The 23859-nt window shown below is 36.0% G+C and overlaps 1 protein-coding gene across 1 annotated transcript in view; it reads right to left on the bottom strand.

The window, feature by feature from the left end:
- The window catches only part of LOC113229442 (vitellogenin receptor-like), a gene marked incomplete at its 5' end in the record, with an annotated part of 29196 nt that extends 9917 nt beyond the window's left edge, over window positions 1-19279 (bottom strand). Inside the window, 9 exons of the mRNA XM_026463033.1 lie at window positions 9463-9560; window positions 10040-10114; window positions 10801-10931; window positions 11671-11756; window positions 12585-12765; window positions 13755-13889; window positions 14248-14364; window positions 17961-18020; window positions 19136-19279. Coding sequence (XP_026318818.1) covers window positions 9463-9560; window positions 10040-10114; window positions 10801-10931; window positions 11671-11756; window positions 12585-12765; window positions 13755-13889; window positions 14248-14364; window positions 17961-18020; window positions 19136-19279 — 1027 coding nt within the window. The remainder of the gene's footprint in view (window positions 1-9462; window positions 9561-10039; window positions 10115-10800; window positions 10932-11670; window positions 11757-12584; window positions 12766-13754; window positions 13890-14247; window positions 14365-17960; window positions 18021-19135) is intronic.
- Window positions 19280-23859: the final 4580 nt, after the last annotated feature.

The following is a 23859-nucleotide window of genomic DNA, read 5'->3' as shown; positions in this document are numbered from 1 at the left end:
TTACAGAAAAGTTTTACGATGGGCTCGGCGTTTCTCAGTACAATCCAAAATAAATATGAATGTAAATTGTTCTAAAGGCATATGGCAAACAGTAAACAAGCACACTAACAGAAATAAAAAAACAGTCCCAGAAAACTTTGTACTTAAAATAGATAATAAAATTATTCAAGACTCAAAAGAGATTGCTATGATCTTTAGTGACAATTTTGATCATGGGAAAAATTCAGTTCAGTCCAAATTAGATACTGCCCTAACAATATTACATGACAGCACAAGACGCGTGGAATACAATATGGAGTCCTGCATGACTGACGGTAGTGAAGTGCATAGAATAGTCAACAAAATGAAAGCAAAAAATTCGAGCGGCTATGATGAAATTCCCATAACCCTAATTAAAGAAAATATTGATCTTCTTGCGGAACCATTAGCATACTTTTATAACTATGCTTGAAGGAAAGTGTTTTTCCTGAACAGTTAAAGTTAGCTAAAATAATTCCTGTGCATAAAAAAGGCCCAAAAACGGATCCTAAGAATTTTAGACCTATCTCTCTTCTTCCAACTCTTTCCAAAATATTTGAAAAGATAATCAAAGCTCGGCTAGTTTCACATTTTACTCGATACTCAGTACTACACCCTAGACAATTTGGATATCGAGATGGTATCGGGGCTAGTGACGCTATAGACACTTTAATTAGTGATATAATGAGAGAAATCAACAAGAAGCAGAAAGTAGCCGGTCTTTTTCTTGATTTAAGTGCAGCTTTTGACTCAGTGAATCACGATTTATTAATCGCTAAATTGGAGCATTATGGCGTCAGAAATAATAATCTTGAACTTTTGAAATCTTATTTAGGCAACCGAAAACAATTTGTAGAGATAAAAGACGTTACTGCTGATGGTAATCAACTAGTGCAAACATCAAAAATTGTAAAAGTGACGAGGGGAGTCCCACAGGGATCAGTATTAGGACCAATATTTTTTATCATATTTATAAATGACCTTATAAACTACATATATAACTTTGACGCTAGTATAAGACTATTTATAATTAATTTTGCTGACGATACTAATGCAATTATATCCTGCAAGGATAACAGCCAATTGAATCACCACGTAAATAACACACTTAATGCTTTTGACAACTGGTTCAGAGCTAATGTATTACAAATTAATCCATCAAAAACGAATATTGTATTATTTAAAACCACTGCACGAAACAGGGATACCTTGGATGTTCAGTTGAATGGTAGACATATAGAAATTAAAGATGTAGTAAAGTTTCTCGGGATTCATATTGATAACGCTTTAAATTGGAAACATGAGCTCATATCGTTGGAGAATTCTATCAGTTCTGCCTGTTATGCCTTGCGTAGTTTGAGAGAAGTGCTTACTAGAGAACAATTAAAGTCGGTCTATCATGCTTTGATTGAATCAAAAATTCGTTATAGCATTGCATTATGGGGTAACAGTTACAAATACAATGCAGAGGGCGCTTTTGCTTTGCAAAAAAGGGCTATTCGCACTATGGTACGAATTCCCCCTTGGGAGTCATGTCAGCAACATTTCAGGAGTTTGGGTATACTTACTGTACCTAGCTTATACATCATGGTGTTACTAACGGGACTTTTAAAAAGGAGAATGAACTTTGAATCAAATGTAGAGCAAAGTGAACGAGAAACTACTAGGAGGAAAGATTTGAAACATATTATTGATCCCAAATTAAATATTGTGACGCACTGCCCCCAGTATCAGTCTGTGAAATTGTTTAATAAATTACCCGTGGACCTTAAAATAATGAATGACATAAATATTTTTAAACAAAAATTGAGATCTTTATTATTGGAAAAATGCTGCTACTCAATTCAAGAATTTTAGAATTTTAAGTTTTAAATTAATTAACATTGCTGTAAATTATTATTATTATTTTTATTGTTATGACATTGTAAATTGCTTAATTAATTCATTATCTACTTATAAGTTGACATTCAGACACAATTTGTATATTATTTTATGAATAAATGATGATTTGATTTGTTTTTCGTGACATTTTAAAGACGGTTATATTGACGTATAGAGATTCAAATTTTACATTCAGTAGCTATAATCTTGAATTTCACTTGTTTTGAGTTACAACACTATTATAATAGCAGTGCGATATATTTTTAAATGCCTTCAAAAAAAGGACGTTTCTCAGATCGATTGTCTTTTTTTGTGTGTGTATGTTAAACGATATGTTCTATATTTGTGAACAGATTACGATGATTATTTTTGCTGGAAAGGTATTAAGAGGGAGTACATCAAAAGTAAGTAAAGGTCCCATTCAAAGATATTCCTTTAGTGGTACTAAAATAAATGGAAAAATTAACTAGGCTATTAGTTGGTTTTTTGTAAAGAGCTCTCAAAATGTAGAAAGACTGAATTAAAAAAAAATTTTGCCTGCAATTTCCAGAAAATCGTTAGGGATTTTTTATTTATTTATTTATTTATTTAAATGCAAGTCACAACAATATATTTCCATTAAAAATCTTATTGCTATGACACCCCGCGGGGGTATGGCATTTGGTCCCTATTTTATATAAAACAAAATAATAACTTAAAATTACATGATTAAAATAACATGTCAGTATTCATCATTGGTCTTCGTCAAATACATAAAATATCATAACATTTTAGTTTAATTACAAAATTACATTAATTTGTCATTATAAAATTCATTTAAATTATAATAACATTTGTCAATTAACAATATTTTTAATTTGTTATTGAAAATTCTATAATTAGTTTCACTTCTAATGTGCTCGGGTAGTTTATTGTGGATTTTTATAGCATTATAGTACGGACTATTCTGATACATGCTAAGTGTACATTGCGGAAGGCTTAATGTATTCTTAAATCTAGAGGGTCTTAGTGAAGTGGGTACGGCATTAATAAATAATTCCCGGTTTTTCCTAATAAATTTAGCAATTTCTAATATGTACATAGAGGGCAGGGTTAGTATTTTTAATTTTTTAAAATGTGGTCTACAAGATTCCGTCTGTTTAATGTTCATTATGAGACGTATACATTTTTTTTGTAAGATTAGGAGGTCATTTACCTGGGTACTGTTCCCCCACAGTATCAAGCCGTAGTTTAACCATGCAAACGCATACGCGTAGTAAGCTGATAATGCTGTTTTTACATTTGTGACACATTTAAGTTTGTATAAAGCGAAGGTGAATTGAGACATTTTCATTTTAATTTTTTCTACATGTGATTTCCAATCAATATGCGAGTCAATTTCTATTCCTAAAAAATTATATTTTGTTACTTTCTCTATATTTTTACCATTTGCACATAGATTTAATCCTAATTCTGATTTTTGTCGTGGACTAAATTCTATAATTTTCGTCTTATTATAATTTATTTCTAAGTTATGTTTATTAAGCCAGTTCGTTACGTTGTTAAATGTCTGTTCAAAGTTTACCTGGAAGTTTTTGTCATTTTTGTTATACTTGAAGAGGAGAGAAATGTCATCTGCAAATAAAGTACATGATGTGTGTATCTGTTTAGGTAAGTCATTTATATATAATATGAATAGAATACATCCCAGTACACTACCCTGGGGAATCGATGAGTTTATATAAATTTTATCTGATCTATATGTAATTGTTTCTCCCGTATTTGTGTTTTGACTCTCGACTTGTACGTACTGTATTCTATTTTCTAAGTAGGAGTATAACCATCTAAAGGCATCACCTCGAACACCACTGTCATAAAGTTTTTTTAGGAGAATGTCATAGCGAACTTTATCATACGCCTTCGTCATATCCAGTAAAATGCCTACTGCGTAATCCTTTTTATTTATATATGTTAATGCCTCTTGTATGTATTTGTATACAGCTAATGTTGTAGATTTGTTTCGTCTAAATGCATGTTGGTTTGGGTGTAGTATATTATATTTTTTCATAAAATTCATTTAATCTATTAGACATTGCTTTTTCGAAAATTTTAGAAATTACCGGTAAAAGAGCTATGGGTCGATACATACTAGGGTCAGTTTTGTCACCTTTTTTATGTATAGGTTTTATAATTGAAATTTTTAATTGGTCTGGGAATGTACCTTCCGTAAACGATTGGTTGATTAGTGTCGTTAGAGGGTAGCATAGTTCGTTTGCGCATTTTTTAATTAATACTGCGGGTATTTCATCAATTCCGTGGCTTTGTTTGTTTTTTAAATTCCTTATAAGTCTAAAAACCTTTTTAATACTATGTAGAGTAATTTTAAATTATGTAAGTATTTTTTCAACACATTTGCTCGTAACGGGCTTCTTATTGTATCGCTTTTAGGCTCATAAACCTAGCTATTGAACACGCGTTTGTAATTATATTACAAAACGTGTGTGTAATAAGTATAGGCTTAACCGGATTAAGATGTATCTCACAACAAGGCCTATGTATTAAAACTATGCATTCTTAAATTATCCGGGTTATGTCTTTGAAATTAACTTGGTCTATTAAAAAAACAGCTCTAACCTACATATTATAAGATTCAAATTACAATGACAGTAATCCCAAACAAACGGGGTCACAGTTTTTTTTTTATTTCTGTTTAATACGGTTGTGTAGTCTTACCTTACAAATAATATTTTTATTAATAAATTTATATTTCTTATTTGATGTGATAAATATAGAAAAACATACACAATATACACCTATAAAACTTTAATTGAATAAAATTACTTATTTTGGATAATATTTTACACGAATTTGAGTGAAATAAGGACATATTTATATTATTTCGCATTGGCTGTTTAGGAATTTCACCTAAGTCTCATTATTGCCGAAGCACCTGCGCGCGCATATCCGCGCCGCGGCGCCAGGCGCAGAAAAAATAACTCTGCGCGCCAATTTCCATTGATACGTTCGAAACATTTATATACGCTGTGTGTTAGATAATTACCTAGGTGTTTAAAATGTCCTGCTCAAGCACGGAAGAAAACATTTTGATGGATTTAACACCGCCCGAAATCCTCACAGAGGCACAAAACGCAAGTGACAGTTTATTACCTTCGAAATCCAGAGAAAAATACATGGCTGCATATGAAACTTTTATACAATGGAAAACCAACAAAAAAAGCGTCTTCGTTTTCAGAAAATGTTTTTCTTGCCTATTTTAATGAACTGGCGAATAGGTTTAAGCCCAGCTCGCTCTGGTGCATTTATTCTATGTTAAAGACCACAGTAAAGAACAAGAATAACATAGACATAAAAAACTATTCAAATCTGACGGCATTTTTAAAGAGACGCTCTGATGGGTATGTTGCAAGAAAATCGAAGGTACTTTCGCCAACTGACGTCGAAAAGTTTTTAAAAGAAGCCCCCGATTATCAGTATTTAGCAACAAAGGTCAGTTGATCGTATTAAACCTTAATTTTTTTATGTTTTCATTTTTCTTGTATTATATTTGCGAAAATACCTATATTTTTAATTTCTTTACAGGTTGCAATGATATTTGGTGTCACTGGCGCGTGTAGACGCCAAGAACTAAGCGAAGTAACGGCAAAAGACGTAGAAACTCATGGCCAAATGCTTTTGATTAAAATTAACAACACTAAAAATAAGGTACCGAGATCGTTTGCCATTCACGGTCCATTTTACGACATAGTAAAAAAGTACGAAGCGCTTAGGACAGATAAGGCAAAATCCGATCGGTTTTTTCAAAACTACCAGAAGGGTAGATGCGTGGCTCAGCCAATAGGCATTAATAAATTTGGTGCAATGCCTAAAGAAATTGCCAAGTTTTTAAATCTACCCGACCCGGATTTATACACTGGGCATAGTTTCCGAAGAACATCAGCTACATTGCTAGCTGACTCGGGAGCTGATTTGCTTACTTTAAAGCGTCATGGTGGCTGGCGATCTAGCACAGTTGCTGAGTCTTATGTTGAAGATTCAGTTCGAAATAAGTCCAACATATGTACTCAAATAACCCACGCTATAAATCTGGAGCCCCAGGTTAAGAAGATGTGTCCTGAACCGCAGCCATCCACCTCCCGTGATACAAGTTATTTGTTACCTAGGTTGTCTATTTCTGAGTCTTTAAATGAACCACCACCACTTTCATCCATATTTGTACACAATGAACCCGTATCACCGACTTTTACGCAAGAAGACAATAATGAAATAGTAACAAATAATATCACACAGACGGTTCAAATGCCTAACAAAACTGCACGTTACCATTTTGAAAATTGTACATTTAACAATTGTTTTAATAATTAAATTTAAATAACTACATTTTTGATAAAATCAAGATACAATGACTTTGATAGGCTTTGGAGACTCTTAATTAATTGCTATTGATAGATATAGTATAGAATAGAATAATATTATTTACATTAACGTGAGCTTAATATAGTATTCAGTGTATCTGTATAATTAATGCCAAATAAAGCTATTTTTCATTTCCATTTTACTCAAGTTTGTTTCATTTTCCTCGCAAATGTGTTGAAAAACGTCGTATGAAACACGTGTGCTTTGATCATTACACTCTCGGCTTTCTTATCGCGCTCGCCTGCGGCTCGCGCGAGTAATAACGCCTCGTGTGTAATGATCAACTTAGCACACTTGTATCATAATGTACTAATTCGATATAAGAGTAATACACACTGCAATAATACTATACACACTCATGATATAAGTATTTACGTAGTTTATTTTATTTTATTATCTGTTCCGGGACGCATACGTCCGTCACTCACACAAAAGTAGAAAATATGTAAATAAAGGTACTCTCACTCACTCGGCTAGGGCCCATTGAAAACCAGCGTCACAACCTAGCCTTGGTTGTGACTTTAGCTGAATGGGATCCTTTTGTACACGCCACAGCCGCACACATGTCAGTATAGTATTATGCAACTTGTTGTTGAAATGTTTTTACGCTGTTCTTTGTGTTATTTCTGTCTTAGTTATAAGTATTAGTCTTTGTTTTTGTGTTTTTTTTATAATGTGGCGTTACAATAAATGGTTTCTATTTCTATAAAACGGAACGCATTCTCACGAAACGGATTTTTATGTAATTTTTTGGCTAATGGGCCAGCGACCAATGCCATAAAAAATATTGACACATCAGATGTCAAAGTCATTCTTGTTGCAATTTAATTAGCCAATTATAATTATGATTTTGAATATTTTAGCATTTAAGTGTTGCTACTTTTTGGACTTTTTTTAGTATCGCAGTGTTGATGGAATTAATTTAACATATCTACCACACTTTTATTTTAAATAAATAAATAAAAAATTCACAATATTTTTTTTAATTATTTTGCTAAGCTCTTTATTCCAAGCTTGTATTTAGCAAAAAAATTGAGGCTGGTTTAATTTTTCTGCGAATAAAGTACCAAGCTCCATACTAATTAGGTATAAGTCTTTTGAAGGAAATATTCCACCTTTAAGGAAGGCAAATTAGCGGATAAAACCGGTTTATTAGATTTCACTATACTCTATCCAAATTCTATGTAGAATATTTAATAACAAAAGGTCACTAGGCAACCAATATTAAGGCTCGCTCTGCCCACGGTCTGCTCCCTTAATTGGAATTTAAAAAGGTAATTGGGTTATGTAGAAGTAATACTAACCTAGCCAATTATTATAAGTTTACAAAATACCTATTGATACTTAAGGTTTAGAAATAAAAAGTTGCATTCTATTAATATTTACTGCTAGGTGGTAGGTGATGGTAGATGAAAAGAAACAAAATTGTAAAATTTTATTTCATATTAATTTACCACATATTAATTATATCATCCAGCATCTATTTCCGATTCAGAACTTGAATTACCACTAGAACTCGAATGTTTGCAATCTCTCCCTTCAAATCAAAAAGTCACTAGGGATGATACGGTTTTACGAATAATTAATTACTGGTCATTTTTAGGCGAATTGAAACTTCTGTTGAATAATATTCATTATAAACAAGAGTTCAAGATTTAGTATTATCTAATTGAATAAAATAATCTTATTGAATTTCGGGGGAAATATTGAAATTGTGGTAACTATGAAAGAGTCTGAGATGAAAACCCAAAAAATCATATGTTTTTGTTTGTTGACATTTATTCTACGTCGTATTTGGCTAGAGTACATATAATTCCATCAATGTTTGAGGCCAGTCTTATTTATTATCTTTTCTATACAAGACAAGGTTTTAACGACTTTTTGCCGTAGCGCCATCTGTGACAAATCTATGAAATTTTTTCTTCACTCAACCAACCTTTACCTTAGTTGACAAGAGATGTCGTCTCATGATTTTTTTTGGCAGTAACATTGGCATATTAGGAGGTCCGAGTCCTATCGAAGGAATTTTTCTTCGAAATTAGTTTTAACAATTATATTTTTATCTGTGCTATATGTTCTATGGTTTTATGGGAAAACAAAATCTTTGCGAACGGGAAATTTAAAGACCATTGCCCTGCCCCTTTTCAACAACTAAACTCTCTCTAAGGAAACATACAATACAATACAAATTATTTATTGTTCTTCATCTCATATCACGCGTCAATATCAAAAGTAGTCTGCATCCGGGTGGAGTGTGATCTAACAACTCTTCTAAGACCTTTTTTTAGTAGCAGTAGGGCTCCCTGTGAAAGAGTTCGTCCAGAGAAGTACTGCCACCTTACATTTGCCACCTTACGATTCTTTTCCCCCAAAAGATTGGGTAAGAATAACAGTTATCATATTTCTATAAATTTATACTTCGTGTTCTCAAGACTACAACTGTCAAATTTGTATTTTTCCGCCTTTTGCATTTGGAGCATCGTAGCGACATCTCTTTAAAATCGTTTAAACTAATTTGTTTGTCTGTTTTATTGACTCAGTCGAGTTAGCGTCTGCTAGAAGACTTTGCTAGAAGAGTTCATCCGAAGTACTGCCACCTTACTTATTTCTGCCGCCAAGCAGTAATGTGAGTATTAATGCGTTCCGGTTTTGAAGGGTAAGGGTGCTGGTGAAATTACAGGCACATGGGACTTATCAACTTAAGTCTCATGGTGACGGGCGCAGCGGCAGTGCCCATCAGATCTTTGCGATTTAAAACTCTGTGTGGCAGTGAATCTGTTATGGACAGACGTGTCGTTTACCACCTGCCTCCTGCCTCCGTGCAACTGCCTCCGTGGACGAACGGTTATCATGCCGGACTGCCACGCAGAGGTCCTAGGTTCGATTCCCGGGCCGGAAGAAATATTTGTAGGGCCTACATTTATTTCTCTCGTGAGTTTGGGTGTAATTTGTGTTTGTCTATGTATGTGTCCATGGCACCCGCGACACAGGGTTTCCCTAGTGCGGGGCTATGTTAAGTGTGTGCGTTATTATTATTATTATTATCACCAGGCACACGACTTGTTCGTCCTGTCACTTGGTGTCACAAAATAAAAACTATGCGTACCAGTTGAACGCAAATTGATTGATAGAAATAAAAAATGAACGTACCAATTCATTGCATTCTCTAGTGCCTTCAGCGCCATTTTCACCTTCGGAAATTAAGCAGCGGTACTGCACGCTAGGATGCCGGTTCACCTTGCAGAAGCCTGTAAAAATAATGTTTAAAACATTGACTTACAATTATATGGACGTCGGGTCCGCGCTAAAAAGTGTCCGAACTTATAGGGCGTTAAAATCGTATACAGAGCGTCATTCACGCTTTAGTCTTCGTTTGTTCGACTGACAGCGAAGCAAGCACAATTAGACAGTACTGCGATGACATTACAATTTAAATTCAACGTTTTAGCTTTTTCATATTCCTTTACATGTCACTACGTTTAAATAGGTTCACTTGGGACATTTTTTTCGTGATTTTTGTATTAGACCCGTCGTCCATTTATTTGTAAGTCAATGGTTTAAACCAATGATATTATACTTCTGGTTTTAACTAATTAATGCGACCGATTTCAATATCCCCAATAAAAATGTTCATTTTATTGCAACATTTATTTTATTCAATGCCATGAAGTTTTTTTACTATTACGGTATTCTATTATTAATAGTGATACAAAGAAAGAATACTCACGGCCACATTGGGGCAGAGCCGTAAACCACGACCCACCGATGCAAAATGCAGTGCTATTACCAATAACGTTGTACCCTGAAAGTAAAAAATTTGATTAACGTAGAAACAGTGACGTACCGCCGCTCAGATCGCAGACGCGAAACGCACGTATTTTTCGCTTTTATTAAGTGGGCATAAAGCTTTTTCTGGAACTTTACCACTATCACAAGTCGGGTTCATTAAAATCACATATTTGTGTTTGTTGACATTTATGCTACGTCGAATTTGGCTACAATTTAGTTAGTATATCATTGATATGAAGAATGAACAACGTAGGTGATTGCATTGATCCTTGAGAAACACCAGCGTTGAAGAGCATGGTGTCCAAGCATAATCCGTCAACAAAGGCTTTTATGCTGCGCCCAGGCAAGAAATTGGTGATCCGAGTGCATAGCTTTTCTGGAAGCCTATAGGATGGTAGCTTCGGTAGGAGTGCCTTGCGCCACATCCGATCAAAAGCCTCAACCACGTCAAACTACAGGCACATGGGACTTGTTAATTTTATTTTTCAGAGTGACGGGCGCAGTGATAGTGACCTTCAGATTGTTGCAATTTAAAGGCCAGAATGGCACTGCAACTGTTATGGACAGGCGTGTCGCTTGCCACCAAGCACACGACTTGTTCGTTCCGTCACCTAATATCAGGAAAATAAGTCTTGCCTCATGATAAAGATCGGTTTATGTTTTTGTTATATCTTAGGAATTAATAAAAAAGATACTAGCCTGGGTTACACGACACATTCAGTTGGAAACTGTTGAAGGACTGTCCTGGAGAGGCTTGGGGTACACCCCCAACAGTGTAACGACCATTCTCAGGATAAGGAGGCAGCACACAATTGCCCCCTGACACTGGTCTGTGGAAGTAAATTATTTTAAGAACTAATTCAGACCGGACTAACCTAAGTACGGTCATCTAATGGAAAATAGAGATATCCTTAAAGGTAACACAATGACACTTTATATAAGAGAAATAGAACATATTTATTGCAACGCCACAACGCAAAAAATATACAGAAAATTATTTATAAATAAACAAACCAAAAATAATACAAAAAAGAAAGAAAAAACAACGAACCAAATAAATAAAATTTTAAACAGTCAACACAATTTTAATTACTGCATTGGTGTGCGTCTGTAGCGTATGCAAAAGGATCTATTCAGCTAATGCCTCAGGAGAGATTGGGAATCAGGTTTTCAGTAGGTAGATCCTAAAATCGAGTGAGTACAGCACATGTGTCTATTCTAAGGATGCCGCCGATGTGGGTTTATTATGACGACATCTGCAGTTGCGGACGTGGATGCTAATTATTAATCGTTGAAATCGTCAGTAGTGGGGATTTTTTTTTCGGAGAAAGTATGGATCACCATTGATTTGATGATCATTGAATAACCATTAATTTAAGTAAAAGATAATAATTTTATAAACTTTCTTACAAAAGAGACGAAAGATAGAAGCCATAAAAATATAACGACATTATCAATACTTAAAGTTTTTAAGTATTGATAATGCCGTCCTTTATGCGAATATTTTGAATAAAAAAGTTCGTAAGTATCAATGTGAACCACTATTTATAGTAGTAAGTGGTACATTACCTAGTAGTGGTAGAGGTAATTGTGCCAGTGCCTATTCTGTTGCAGAGTTCGTCGGACTCATCGGAATTGTCAGCACATTCTTGTATCTGTGAAAACATTCGATATAACAACAACGTAGGGAAATTAAGATTCATTTACTACCTCCATGACTGAACGGTTACCATGCTCTACCACGCAGTCAGACGCAGTGGTCCCGAGTTCGATTCTAGGGCCGGGATAAATATTTGTATGACCTACATTTATTTCTCTCGTGATTTTGGGTGTAATTTGTGGTGCTCTGTGTGAGTGTCAGTAGCACCCGCGTACGTTATACGTTTTATCAGCCCAAGTTCTGTCACTAAATAAATACAGCTAATATATCAATAATAACTAGTCGTATTGAAGAATGTAATTCTTACCCCATCACGAATGCCACACTTATCTCCATTGTGGTTATCTATCAGAAGTCCGAAATGACATTTTCCAGAAATACCGGTTGGTCGAAATTTCATAACCTCGAAAGTAATTTTGAGAAGAAAATGTTTTTTCTTTTAAACCTAACTTAACCTAACCTAACCGAACCTAATCGTGTCTTTGCGATAAACATTCAACATATCATGAAAGAACACCTGTTTCGTTATAATTCGGTTTTCGGTGTAATGAACATTCGAACAAACGTTATTTCGGACAAACTTATCAAAAACTAATTTTTGACTTTGTGATAGGTTACCCTCCATTGTAACTCGACTCTGCACCCACGAATGCCCCATACTTACAATTGAACAAATACGAGGAATACGTTTTATCTACCTAATTTCTGTCACTATCTTGCTAAGTAAAGCTATTATTAACCATAGCTAATAACCAACAATATTAACTAGTATTGGTCGTACTCAAGAATGTCGTTGTTACCCCATCACGAGTGCGACACTTACCCCATTACAATCCGACCCCGCGTCCACGCATGCTCCGTAAGCGCATTGGAACAAATATGAGGGACAATTTTTTCCAGCGCAGCTTTTCACGGTCTCGTCACTCACGTCGCCACAATCGTCGATGCCATCGCAATGGCTCGAGGCTGGAATCTTGCGGCCATTGTCGCAAGTAAATTGAAATCTGAAAATTTTGAAAATGTCGATCAGCAGGGAACTGTTTGCTTACAATGCTTGTTGTGTGTGTTGTTGTTTTGTGGGCCCTCTTGCCATTTTACTACTGACATTAATATCTATTTCATATTATATTTATTTCAGTTAATAAAGCTAAGTTTGCTTCTTTAGTAATAAACATTGTTATACATTTTGAAGAACAAGGACAACGACATGAAATTGCGTGTATAGCTATCTTTGTCGTTTAATCATCACCGCAAACCGCCGAAGCAAAAATGACGGGTTTTTGTAGTTTATATTTTTACATGTTGTACGTTATATTAGTTATTATTTACGTATTTCTAATTACTCTCATGTCTTGAACTATACTAAAAATGTTCTCCTCACCTTTATCCAATGATTTATACATACCATTGTTTTTATTATTTATTTTCATCTTGTTTGTCGCGCAAAATTTTTACGTTGATAAAATTACAGCGTAGAACCGTCAAAATGTTTTAAAATACAGTGCGAGGGGCGTCGCGAAGTCATAAAAATGTGACGTCGCGTTGCTCGCCATGTTAGCTATTGTGATAAAATTTAAAAATGCCGGCCGGTTTATCACTCGAATTTGAGAACTAAATATGGATATAATAGCTTCATCGAGGCGGCATACCACGGGGGCACGTGTAGATAATATGTGTGACAAAGTATTTGCCTTGTTTGCCTATACGACAAATACAGCAAACACCAAACTCGTGTTACTGTGCGCTGGTCAGTTTCTCGACGCACATCAAAAGAGCCACATAGGCAAATACGCAATTAAGCCGTCCACAATATGATAATTATACATTATTTTAACTTCTTATTGGTCTCCATGTGTAGACGGTCATATTTGTCAGTGTTTGCGAGTATATCTGTACGTCAAATGTTTTCCTAGTACATCAAACACCCAATAGTGAGTACTAGGAACCATGTGAAGAGCCGCCATTAAAACGAATAATGAAGGTGGTCACATACCTAATTTCATCAGTTTCATTCCGGCACCGAGGCAACAACTCGTCGGAATTGTCAACACACTCCTTCTGGCCGTTGCAAGGTGCTGTTCCGTCCACACATGCACCGTATGTGCACCGGAACCAATTTGATTGACATCTGCGAAGAAAAGAGCAGATTTTTTTGTTAAACTTGCTCTTGACTACGTACCGGAGCAAAGAAAGGGCCTATATATATAGGGTGATGGAACGACCTCGCCCAGAAGATGACATGAAATGAATGAATGAAAACATGACGCGTCAGTTTGAGTTGAGCCTATCTGTCGTCATGACGTAACAGGAACGCGTCCTTATCCGTCGTCACCTCTGGCGTACTTTTCAATGCTGCAGAGAGAAATGCGTCGCGATGCTCCGAGTTCGCTCTAAGGTTATTCAAATTTATACTTTGTTACAATTGTTATAGCATAAAATATTCATTGATAAATTTAAAAAAAATAGGAAACGCCTTGTCGTTTTACCTAGTTTTCCTACAGAGTGCAAACGTCTCATCACTTCCGTCGGTACAGTCCAGAACGCCGTCACACTTTGCGTCGAAGCTCACGCATTCGCCATTGCTGCACTGCCATTGGTGCTTTCTGTAAACATAAAATATTGAACTTGTCATATTTTGTTTTGATGTAATATCATGATGTTGTTACTATGGTTTATAGGTTTAGGTAATTAACTAAAAGTATACAAACTTCAGCTGTCACTTGGTTAACCGGTTAAATACTATAGGTATTTATTAGTGAGTTTCATAAACGGAAGAAAAAAACAATGGGAGTTTTTAAGTCTCGCTTACTATCGAAGCCGCTTTCTCCGAAACGCACCCAACTACGAAATCTTGATAATGATTATTTCTAATTTAACCCTAGAATGCTAACCTCTACGAGTACAGCAAAGAAATATCGCTGTCTCTTTCAAACAGTACGTCGGAATAGTTTGTCGCGCCTAGCCAACTCAATCGCCGGCGGGGCCTTTCGAGTGGCGCACGCGTCGATTTGGTAAATAATGTACTTTTGGAAATACGCTAAATTTGCCCGTCGTTTCGACGGATGGTTAGCTTTAACGTGAGTTTTTTTCCGTAATGTATTACATGTTTTATTGTTTGTTTATATAGGTAGATTACCATCATGTCTTATGCCAGGAGAACATTAAATATAGACAAAATATCAGTTATCATAAACCTAGAACTAGATGTTTGGAATCCCGGAGACTGAATCAGCTAGTGAGACGGAAGATTTTGTTGAAGACGCTGATTTCCACGTCGACGAAAACTACGAACCTTCTGCCGCTAAAGACCAAGAAAGTAATGATGATAATCATCATGATCTCCCAAGTACTGCAAATCCAGCGCTGCCAGCATCTTCGCGGATTATTAAACTACCTACTACAAGGTAATATCCTTGGAAAAAATAGTCATGTATGGACTACGTCTAAGAGACAAACTTCCTCACGAACCTCAGCCAGGAACATTGTTCGAGCTGTAATGGGCCCAAGTCGTTCATGCAGAGAAGAAATTTTTGACAGAAGAATTTTTTGGTGAGATTGTCAAGTGGACCAATGTAGAAATATCTATAAAGAGAGCTGTATGTATAAAAATGTGACGGCCACTCAAAAAGACACAAATATTTTCGAGATAAGAGCGTTAGTAGGAGTTCTCATTCTGGCTGCAGCACTCAAGGATAAACCATCTGACAACTAACGAAATTTTCAATTCTAATTTTTGTGGGACTATTTAAGTAGCTGCTACTTAAATAGCAGCTATGCTCCTTTAGTAGCTGTGCTATGAGTCGAGAACGATTTGACTTTCTAATAAGAAGTTTGCGGTTTGATGACAAAAATCTACGTCTGCAACGATCACAGAACGGTCCTGTCATGCCTATCAGATTAATTTGTGATCTATTCATAGCACAATGCCGCAATAATTACATTCCAGTGACGAATGTAACAATAGATCAACAATTGCTGGGGTTTCGTGACAGGTGTAAATTGAGAATGCACATACCGAATAAGCCCGCAAAAAATGGCATCAAAATTGTATTGATGTGTGACAGTGGAACGTGCCGTACTACATGATAGATGCCATACCATACCTTGGAAAAAGCACAAATACCGAAGGTTTGTCTTTGGGTGAATATTTTGTGATGGAGTTGACGCGCAATACTCATGGCACAAATAGGAATGTTACGACTGATAACATGTTCACGTCAATACCCTTTACAATATAATCCTGTGTAGTTACTCGTAATTTAACTTATTTATGCTAATAAATCTGTAATTGTTAAACTGTAAACTCTCTATAACTATTGGTTAGTTAGATTAGTAATAGGAAGAACTTCATTGTTTCCAAAGTTCATGGAAAAGCAATGGTGATTGTTTTAAGGTCAAAACCAAGGCTTGTCTTCGTTATTGGGGCTAACAATACAGTGTATCTAAAAGGAAGAATAGAATATTTAATTATTTACTGTACAGAAAAAAAAACGCACATTTAGTAACAAGGAAAACATAAACAAAAGGTACTGCTTACTTCTAATAGAAATTTCTTCCTGCAGACCTAAATACAGGAGACAATAATTACTTTATTTACTTTAATTTAACTGCCTCTGTGGCCGAACGGTTACCATTGCCGGACTGCCACGCTGAGGTGCCAGGTTCGATTCTCGGGCCGGGAGGAACATTTGTATGGCCTACATTTATATTCTCTCGTGAGTTTGGGTGTAATTTGTGGTTGTCTATGTCTGTGTCTATGGTACCCGCGACACAGGGTTTCCCTAGTGCGAGGCTATGTTGAGTATGTACGTTATTGTTATTATTATAAAAGGAAGAATAGAATATTTAATTATTTATTGTACAGAAAAGTAAAAACAAAAACACATTTAGTAACAAGCTAAAACACTTTTCTGACAGAAATTTCTTCCTGCAGACCGAAATGCAGGAGACGATAATTACAAATGGGTTTACGTGCACAACAAAAAAAAATATAATAAAAAAATATTATCAAAACATTAAATTATTAGAGCTATATAAATACTTAATAAATACGTATTACATACTATAATACCTATAAAATTGATGGAACAGTCGGTAAAAAGTGCTCCTTAGCTCTCATTTTGAAAATTGAAAAGATATACTATCACGAACGGTAATAGGAAATACATTCCAAAGTCTAACCGCATGAACAGTAACGGAGCGAGAATAAAAACCAGAATTAAAGGATGGAAAAGATAACTGGGACCTAACGAGAGCGACGGGACTTATCTTGGGATCTGAGAAAGCTGAAACGCTCTTTCAGATCCCCGGGAGACACAGCATGCAATTTCCTGCTGAGACGAATGTGAAGCCATTTGATTTCATTGCAGTACGTTTAGTTTTTTGTGAAAGACAGCCACTGCCACTGCGCCAGTCACCTTGAGACATAAGTTGACAAGTCCCACGTGCCTGTATTTCCACCAGCACCCTTACCCATCAAAACCGGAACGCAGTAATGCTTACGTTACTGCTTGGCGGCAGAAATAGGTAAGGTGGGAGTTCTTCCCTAGACGAACTCTTTCACAAGGAGCTCTACTGCTACATTTACAAGTTATATATTACACGACAACAAACACATAAAAAATAATTGAATACGAATAAAATAAAAAAATAATTGCTGTTAATACCGACATCTCTAGCCAGGGCCGGTGGCTGTAAATGTACCTAACTGGGTGACGAAATACTTTTATAGATTTCTCATAGATGGCGCTATGGCTAAAAAGTCCTTGAAAACCAAATACAAAGATGCGACAACAAGCACATAGAAAAATTGCCTTCGTTCCCACTAGTTCTATTGAGTAGTTCTATTATAGAACTAGTGGGTCTTTTTCTTCCCATTGGTTCTATTAAGTTATATTGCTAGAATAATAGAACTAGTGGGAAAAATAATTTCCCACTAGTTATATTGACTTTATTCTATTTTTAACTCGAAAATTGTTTTATCCTTAATATACGGTTGAAGAATATATATATTTTATACATATAATATTATAGAACTAGTGGGAACGAAGGAAAAATTCGTGAGGTCCGCAGGTTCGTTCCGTGGCTTAGTTGGCATAGCGCCTGACACGATTTGCTAAGAGACATCGGTTCGAATCCTAAGTGTTCGATCTTTGTATTAATAATAATATATTACTAGTTAATAAATAATAGTACTTACGAACACGTTGACTGTCTTTTTGATCTGGTCAGAATTGGCTCTTCGAAAGGTCGATTGTGTCTGCAAAAACCAGTAGTTACTTTTAGTACCAACAATAAGTTCAACCCACTACTCACTGCTGAGCACAGGTCTCCTCCAAACACAAGGTTTAAGTCACAGTCAGACCTAATACATTTTATAATCTTCTTCGACGAGGGTTTATGTACGAAAAGTAAGTACAAATGTGTGATATTTATAAATGTAAATCATAGCTACATGCCGTTACAGGGACTTGACGCATCGACCACAAGACAAATATGGCAAATCAGGCTCGCAGTTTCTATGTCTGAAAGTATTCGCATTTTTTTAAATCGCTTAATTGTAATCAGATAACTAACTTATACAAGTACTGCAATATAAATTACATATAAATATAGGTGACAGTACATTAGTAGGAGCACGAGGATATATTTATCCTTTTGGTCCTACCAGTAGGAGCGTGAGGAGACGGCCACTCTCTCTCGTTTTTAACCGACTTCAAAAAAGGAGGATGTTCTCAATTCGACTGTATGTTCTTTTCTTTTTCTTTTTTTTTTGTATGTATGTTACGCGATAACTACGGTATTTGTGAACCGATTTTCATGATTCTTTTTTTGTTGGAAAGGGGGTACTTCCATAGTGATCCCATTTCATTTTGAAGGAAATCATCCACCTCTAAGGGTGGCTTTTCACGCATGAAGATTCATTTTTATAAATAGCGCCTACCTTAAATTTAGGAGCAATTACTTTTAGCACTTATTTAGTTGATTTTGCTATTTCTCCAATTCAAGGCGTTTTTCCCTCGATATACTTTGAGTAGTGTCGTAGTGAGAACCTATTTTTATTATCTCCAGTATCAAGTCCTGTATAGTGGCGAACTAGGGGATATTTCAATGAAACTTAGCAAATAGACGTAATTCCACGTACTTTTGAGGTCGGTTTTTTTAGTACTCTGTACTGAGATTATTAATGCGTTTGTGCACTGCAACCCTTTCTCCTTTCTATTACATTCAAAAGACTTCTCTCCTCCCCGACCCTTTCCAAAACTTCGTATCACAATTTAGTATGACATTTATTAGTAGAAATATTTTTTTTAAAACCCTCTCGGCAAAGTCGACAGTAATGGCTCGAAATATATAAAAATAAAATATACTCACGAAGAACCAAGGCATGCTGCTTCGTCGCTTTCATCGGCACAGTCTGCTTTTCCATCACAAACATGGTCTACGCTGACGCAGGCATTGTCGTCGCAAGTGAATTCGTTGGGGCTGGAAAATAGAAAGAATTTACAGTACTGTTTTCTACCGGGGATCAAAGTCAAATAATCACTTGTTCCATAGGTAACATTTTCACACTTGAAAACGTCTTTTTTAAGCTAGTTCTTGCTCGTTCACTACGCTGACCTTCCTGAGAAGAACGAGCAAGAAGCTCTAGGGGTTGCTCTTTTCAAATAAACTTAAATGCACTTTGAATCATAATTGTGTGGAATCAAGACTCATGTTATCTTTTCATACATCTTATCTAACAAATACTGTTTAATTTTGTAATATGACTTTTCAATTAAAATACTTTTAATGTAAGTTTTAAATTTAGGAAATGATAATTTCTATCGTAAAAACGTATACAGTTCTTCATGAAATAATCGTTTACCTTAGTTAAACAAAATCGTGGTATCATGGGTTTGGATTTAGTTTTAAGCATTGACTTACAAATAAATGGACGACGGGTCTAATACACAAACCACGAAAAAAATGTCCCAAGTGAACCTATTTAAACGTAGTGACATGTAAAGGAATATGAAAAAGCTAAAACGTTGAATTTAAATTGTAATGTCATCGCAGTACTGTCTAATTTTGCTTGCTTCGCTGTCAGTCGAACAAATGAAGACTAAAGCGTGAATGACGCTCTGTATACGATTTTAACGCCCTATAAGTTCGGACACTTTTCAGCGCGGACCCGACGTCCATATAATTGTAAGTCAATGGTTTTAAGGTTAATATTATGTAATTATGTATATTTTACGGGCATACAAAATATTTAAGTAAATGTACTGCGATGCCACAATCATGATACCAGTCTTTCTAAACTTTTCTCTGAGAGAAACCCCACAACCTAAATGGTATATGGAACGAATCGGTCGTTTTTGCAACACAAATATGGTTTGTACATCAGCCACTTTATCCCACATGAGAATCCCGTAGGGCTTTATGGAAGTAACTAAAGTAAACTAGTCTAGCAGTATTCTACGGACTGCGTATACAGCAGAGCTTATTCTGGGTGGCTATAGGGGGCGGATTTAGAAGTGTAGAATATTAAATCAGTTATTTGTAGATTATTATGCAAGTGGGTGTTTACGCACGTAAATAAGTTTAAGGGTTATATCACACTGAAAGAGCCGCGAGCGAGATATTTTTGGTGCAAAGTGTTACAAATTTGAATCTTCTAAAAAAATTCAAACTCAGCCGTGAAGTCGCACGAGTCTTGTAACGACTAGATCAAAGAGGCAACATACTAGCTCTTCCGGCCGTTTCACGCCTTTGCTCTTTCAGTGTAACTTGAACCTTGGCGCCCAGTTACACGACGCGACAGTTTTCGTGCGGTAACCCAGTTAGCTTTCATGTACATTAATGGCGAATCGAATCTGAATTCTATTTACTACAAAGACACGCCAGCTTCCATCGACATCAGAGTTTTCTCATTTAAATTAAAACGCAAAAAACACTAAACTAATAGATCGTATTCTGCCATGACAGCTCGGTCTCTGAACACGTGCACGCGGTCGCTGTGCGGCGGCCACGCGATCTCCACGCGGCGTGAGCGCGATGTAATTCGTGTCGAATAAACGAGCCCTGAGATTTGCGATTAATGTACGTGAAAGCGTGGTACTGGACGGCTACCACAGTCGGCCGCGCAGTGTGGATCGGCACGAAAACTTCGCTAAAGAAGCTGTGAAATATTAGGTAATATAGTACAATAATAACAGAATAATATCGAGTTCTTAGGTTTTCTTAGGTTTGTTTGGTAAAACAATTGTACGCGATTTTAATCCGGAAAAATAGTTTCATTTCCTGATAGGAGAATAAGTTAATTAAGTCCTTTATTAATTCGTATTTTGAAAATAAAAGTTACTCCGGTAAAACTAAAAAAAACCTAGACTATTTTTATAAAATTTTCTAAAGACTTAAGAATTATTATCCATTTGTTTCCTAAATCGATCAGAATCGACAATTGTGTTGCATCAAGTGAACATCACTAAACGTAAAATTTGATCAAAGACGCAACGAAACGGCTGTACCTAATAAGAAACAATAAAATATGGCTCGTTTGATATTACTTCGCCTACTGAAGAAGAACTACAAGTGTCCCGCACGTAACCTACGGGACGCGGGACTACCCGCACCAAGTAAAAGCCGCAATGTATTACGAATCAAGCGGCACACACTCGTTTGCATATTTGTTTTCTCGAAATTTATTAAAAATGGAAATAATTATTTTTAAAATAAATTATTCATATTCTGATTACAAAATATTAATATAGCTTATGCATTTTTCACAGCTGTGGTGTTTTTGCAATTTCTGACGACACAATTATTCATTTTTCGCTAACTTTTTTTTGTATGTAAAGAAGTAGGCAAACGAGCCAACGAGCCAGTTGGAGGGAGGTGGTCATCGTCGCCCACGGACATTTGCAACATCAGATGAGCTGCCTATGCGTTGCCAGCCTTTGAGAGCCCTGTAAACACGCTTTTTGAAGAACCCCATGTCGTAGTGCAAAGGGAACACTTCAGGAGGAAGATCATTCCACACATTGCAGGTTCGAGGAAGAAACGAACGAGATGCCCGTGTGGTCTTACAATGCCAGTCATCTAAGATGTGGGGATGGACTCTACTCCTTTGGCGGGAGGTGCGATGGTTGAAACGAGACGGTGGCACCAGTTCGAAAAGTTCCTCAGAGCACTCCCCATTATAAAGACGGTAGAACACACACAGAGAGCCAACGTCTCTCCGTAAGCTAAGGGGCTCCATACCATTTGTGAGTTTGGGATCATCGATAATACGAACAGGCCTACGTTGGATAGAGTCAAGTGGATCAAGCTGGTATTTGGGAGCTCCTGCCCAGAGATGCGAGCAATATTCCATATGGGGCCGTACTTGTGTTTTATATAACAAAAGTCGGTGAACTGGAGAGTAGTACTGCTTCGCTCTATTGAGCACTCCGAGCTTTTTTGAAGCCAGTTTGGCGTTGCTCTGCAAATGACTCCGGAACTGGACTTCGCTCGTGATGTCGACTCCAAGTGTCCCAGTGCTCTTTGAGATGGTAAGGGCAGTGTTCTGGAACTTTGGCGCTATTACGAATGAAAAAATATAATAATAAATAATAAAAAATAACTACACGTAGCAACGGCAATTAAGTGTTCTTCACTTACATTGGGCACGCGAAGTAGGTACACTTGCAGCGTCAATTTTAGATATTTGTATATTTTGTCTATGCTTATAATGGAATACCCGAACATAAGTCCGAAAACAATATAGAAAAATTTAAACGTGCATTACATACACCGCCGTCTTTTTCCTATGAATTATAATTACTTCCATCGAAAGGTTGTCTGGCTGAAATCGCTTGAAGCGATAAGGCTACCCATTGTACAGGGTTATGAGCACATCAAGCTTGACACTTCAGATTAAAATCCAATTCTATGCCGCCTACGATAAGAACGGTCCAAAGTACAAAGTGTCAAGCATGACGTGGTCTTGACTGTACCGCCACTTATTTCTTTTTATTTTAATTATTGTATTGTATTTGTATCCATTTTGGTATACAATAAAGAATTTTTGTATTGTATTGTATTGCACATAAAATATTTTTTTGTACTATTAAAAAGCTTTTATCCGTTCCAGGAGTTTACAAAATAGTTTGATATATTTTAATAATAAACAAAGGACAACAACAAATTGACTAAAAATATAAATGCATAAAATATAATTATAATTAATTTAGTATAATAAAGGGAATGTTGAGTTTTCGTTTGAGCTTGTTTGTTGAATTTTATATTAGATTTTTTTTATTAGAACATTTTATAATAATGTGCTGCGGTATCCTACCCGTACAAGGGTTCATGTATATGTTGAAAAAACTCCAAATTTGAAAAAAAAATCTAAATACATGATTGCAATGAACAAATGAATTACGAGTTATCACCACTAACGTGGTGTGGTTTTCAAGTTTTGATTCAAGAATGCGGGTCTATCATCTGGCGAATCTGGATTTGACAAGACCTGTTTGTACAGTTAGTGTTCACGACATATATATTTGGTAGTAAAACTGTCAGACCGCGTACGGGACAGTATACTGCGCTCCGAAACACAAGCTAGGGTACAACTTCTGTCAAAGAATAAATTTTGCTATTCAAAAGGAAAATGCTGCCGGTATCGTGATTACGGCGTTTCAGGGCTCGGTATTCGATTCAATTTTCTACTTTATATGTAATATCAACACTGTCCAATATATCCATCGAGTATATAACCAGAAATACAGACGAAATAAGGGCCATCCAAATCTGGCAAATCATTGGCAAATGGGCCTTATAGGTATCACTTTTAAATATCAACTCTCTTTTGCGCTGAAATCACAAGTTAAAACCTGTGTGTACGTCTCCGTATATTCCAAAAATATTCTGTATTTATTGTAATAAAGATGATATCTCTAATGGGGAGTGTTCCATTCGGTGGTGTGGGAACGGAATCACATTTCATCGGTAATTAAATATTAAATATATAATTATTCAATTTTAGTTCATTATAGCAACGCTCAAGTTAAACTAGACGATTTGAAGTGAAACAATTGACGACACCCGTCAATTGTTTCGAAATCGGGCTGGCC

This window comes from Hyposmocoma kahamanoa, unplaced genomic scaffold (assembly GCF_003589595.1).
Source record: "Hyposmocoma kahamanoa isolate Upper Pololo Valley unplaced genomic scaffold, ASM358959v1 100151, whole genome shotgun sequence".
Classification (NCBI taxonomy): Eukaryota; Metazoa; Arthropoda; class Insecta; order Lepidoptera; family Cosmopterigidae; genus Hyposmocoma; species Hyposmocoma kahamanoa.
Note: the sequence above shows the minus strand (reverse complement) of the source record. Positions and strands in the feature narration are given on the sequence as shown.